General features: G+C 37.4%; 1 protein-coding gene across 1 annotated transcript in view; it reads left to right on the top strand.

Moving 5' to 3' along the window:
- The window catches only part of Rarres1 (retinoic acid receptor responder 1), a 47098-nt gene extending 45284 nt beyond the window's left edge, over positions 1–1814 (top strand). The window contains exons 6-7 of the mRNA XM_023699715.1: positions 1131–1193; positions 1274–1814. Of these exons, the coding sequence (XP_023555483.1) occupies positions 1131–1193; positions 1274–1429 (219 nt within the window). The 3' untranslated portion in view covers positions 1430–1814. The remainder of the gene's footprint in view (positions 1–1130; positions 1194–1273) is intronic.
- Positions 1815–3753: the final 1939 nt, after the last annotated feature.

The following is a 3753-nucleotide window of genomic DNA, read 5'->3' as shown; positions in this document are numbered from 1 at the left end:
TGAAACTGTCTCATTGCTATCTGTTTATCAATAAAATTTTGAAAGAAAAAAAGTCTCCATCAAAGAAGGCAAAAGGAACACAAAACCTAATGTACTAGATTCATTTTTTTTTTTTTTTTTGGTTTAGTTTTTATATTCTTTGCAGGTCTCAATAAAAATCTGCTAAAAGACTAAAATTATATTCTAAATTGAAGAAAAATGCTTTTCTAGAAGCACTTAGAAGAAAGCATTTTCTAGAAGCATTTAAAGGAAAAATCCTTTTGACTAGTAAAGAGATACGCCTCTTGGCCTAAAAAAAAATAGATAATGTCAAAAATAGGAAACTATTTTTAGTCCCAAGTAAAACATACAGGATCAAAGTAAATAAAGGCAGTATGGACAACCTGCCAAACTGCCTATCTCCTAAAAAATATCTAATGAATTGGTTTTAGAAACAGCATGTTTGGGGCCGGGGAGATGGTTCGGTGTAAATATGCATTTCCCTGGCAAGCACAAGGGCCTGAGTTCAATCCTCGATTCCGTCCCCCCCGCCAAAAAAAAATGAAACATCGTATTAGAGAGTTTTATATAGTATACAAGAAGATTGTAAGTTATAGAGTCAGTACAGGTTGATTCTCCATTTGTCACTTACTAGCTGTAATCTCAAGTTACTGCTCCTGTAAAACCAGGCTTGTGATAGAGACTACTGTATGACAGAATTACATAAAACTATGTACAAAGTACCTACTGTAGAACCTGGCCCATAACCGGCCTCCTGGGAATACTGGCTGCCTTTACCCTGTGGTCTAACTGCTTCCTGGTGTGGCAGAGCTACAATCAGCTTGTGATAGACATCTAGATCTCAAAGGCTGCTACGAGACTGCCCCTTTCCCACTGACTTTAGCTTCCATCAAAAACTGTAAATATCGGAGAGAACAAATAACACTGAACCAGACATTCCTGTGACTCTGAGCAAAAACAAAGAATCCATGACTTTCATTATTTTGCTGCAGAATATACCAAAGAAATGAGGCTGAAATTTAAAAGGCAGCAAGAAACACAAGAATACTGATACTAAACATGGATGTGTATGACACAGGCTTATATGCACCCACTGTACCTACTATACTCACTCTTTTTTCTTCCTTCAGAAAACTAATGATGACGCAATTGATTTTGATTATACTGTACTACTTCATGAATTTCCAACACAGGTAAAACACAAGATTATGTGCAAAATTGTTTCACCAGCAGTTTTTGCAGGTCGTATTCTAATTTTCTGACTACTTCCTAGGAAATCATTCCCTGTCGTATTCACCTGGTCTGGTACCCTGGCAAACCACTTAAAGTGAAGTATCACTGTCACGAGCTACAAACTACATACTTGCAAGAAGCCTCCGGAACTGTGGAAGGATCAGCTATGGAACCAGCAGAGCTTAGTAACATTTAAAGTTAAAGAAAGATCTGCTTAGACCAGATTGTAGACAAAAATGACTAAACTGTCATTACTCTAGTATGACAGCTAAGGTATGGGAATTGTGGTAAGCAGTCCTCAGCGAGTTCAAGGTTTTAGCCCTAAAGTGTAAAATCTAATCAATATATTGAAAATGGATTGGTAATTATTTTTCTAAACAGAAATGGTTTCATCTCTAAATTTGTATTTCTTATTTGGGACATATTGTATGTTGCTAAATTGCTCCTTCCTGTATGTCAGATATATTTGTAATGAAAGCAATCTGTAGGGAAAATACTGAGTTTTATTATATTTCATCATTTCAAGCAAGTGTTCTTTTTTAACTTGATTAGCTACTTTTTAAATAAATCTTTCTAAATAAAATGTGTTTGCAGAGGTTTTTTTTTTTTTAATATCTTAGGGAAGGGTTTACAAGGTGTTCAAGGTCTCACTACTAGATTGGACTCATAGTGATCCGCCTATTTAAAGCCTCCCAAGAGCTGGGATTACAGGCAGTGGCGCCCCGGGGGCGGGGCCAGCACAGGAGATTTGTATTATAGGCAAAATTAGTGCTAAACTGAAATAAAATCAGTATTGCTTGATGCAAATATTTATTTTTATTTTTATTTTTTTTTTGCGGAACTGGGGATTGAACTCGGGCCCTTGCGCTTACCAGGAAAGTGCTTATTCCACTGAGCCATCTCCTCAGCCCGTAAATTTTATAAATATAACCTACCAGGTAATGCTGTCTGCAAGTGTGTACTAAAAGGAACATTAATGTAACAATGTACATCAAATATTTACAATTTTTATTTATAAAGACAACTTGAATCCAGTATTTGTCTAAGTGAAAGCAAACATAACATGCACTCTAATCAAATTCCTAGACCTTAAGGCAAGAAGGTCTAGGAAATGTTGCCATCATTTGCCTCTAAAAATTATCATAATTTAATTGAACACTTATGTCAATGTCTAAAAATACTGAGCCAGGTTTCTTGGCCAGTAATTGATTTGGAAGCATCAACCTTAAAAGATAAAATACAGATGTACATTTATTTACTAAGGGGTTATGTCCTAATAAATCCACAAGTTGAAAATATCATAGGTTGACAACACAGGTAATACACTTAACCTACAGAACCTGCTTTGGCACACCTTACTGTGTTGGTTCTATACTCTTGTGGTTGTATGTATGGCCTCCCTGCTGCCGCCCAGCATTTCAAGAGAGTACCAGATGCATTGCTAGCTTGGGTAAAGATCAAAAATTACTATTTTTAATTGTTCAAGAGGATCTCTTTTTCCTAGGCTGGCCTTCAAGTCACAGCAAAGCTCCTGCCTCATCCCCCCAGTCCTCGAGTTTTGGGATCATATGTGTGTGCCACCACACACACACTCAAAATTCTAGGAGTTTTTCCTAAAGTATCACTTTCACATCATTGTAAAGTCAAAAAACATCTAAGTCTAACCATCATAAGTTAGGGACTATTATACACTAAAGAAAAAAACCATACATGGACTCTTACAAAATGAATATAAACCTATCTAATTTATATATTTTTCTATTTAAAATCCCAAACTTGCACCAATATCCAATTGTTTTAAGTATTCTGAAACACTACTAAAGGAAACTTCTGCTCTCTCTCCTAGGTGGTAATGATGTGTTCTTTCTAAAGTAACAAAAGAAAACACACTACAATGATTACATTATGCCAAATCAAGAGAGAAACTTCTTTTTTGCTCCGAATGCCTTCACAGCAGGTTTGGCTGGCTTGAGTTGTGGGGATCAAACCACAGCAACCTGAGCCTAACGGCTTTGTTGAAGCAGCCACTTAAAGAACTGAGCTAAGGGGCAGGCCCCCTAGAAACTGCTTTAACTTAAGTTCCCTAAATGAGCTTCATAAACAGATTCTCAGAGCATCATCATAGCATATTAAATGTCTTACATTCTTCAGTCATTCTCTTAGCACCACATTAAGGACCGGAAAGGGGTGTTCACATGGCGCTTCAGCTTTCTCCAAGGCCTCATTCTCAAAAAGGCATTTTTCCATTAGAGTAGGCCTACCAATGTGACCATAATTCAGCCAGGGAAGGATTCTAAGGTAACCCTTCAACAAACTTATTTGAGTATAAAAAATTACAAGGGGAGGGCTGGTGAGATGGCTCGGTGGTCTAAAGCACCTACTTGGAACAAGCTTGGCAGGGCACAGGAACCGCGGTTCAGTCCCCCAGCACCACATGCCAGCCAGCCCCGCCCCCTGGTGGGCTGAGCTGGCCACACACACACAAATAAATAAATAAATAAATAAATAAAATAAAATAAT

Source organism: Octodon degus, unplaced genomic scaffold, assembly GCF_000260255.1.
Source record: "Octodon degus isolate 3935 unplaced genomic scaffold, OctDeg1.0 scaffold00115, whole genome shotgun sequence".
NCBI lineage: Eukaryota > Metazoa > Chordata > Mammalia > Rodentia > Octodontidae > Octodon > Octodon degus.
Note: the sequence above shows the minus strand (reverse complement) of the source record. Positions and strands in the feature narration are given on the sequence as shown.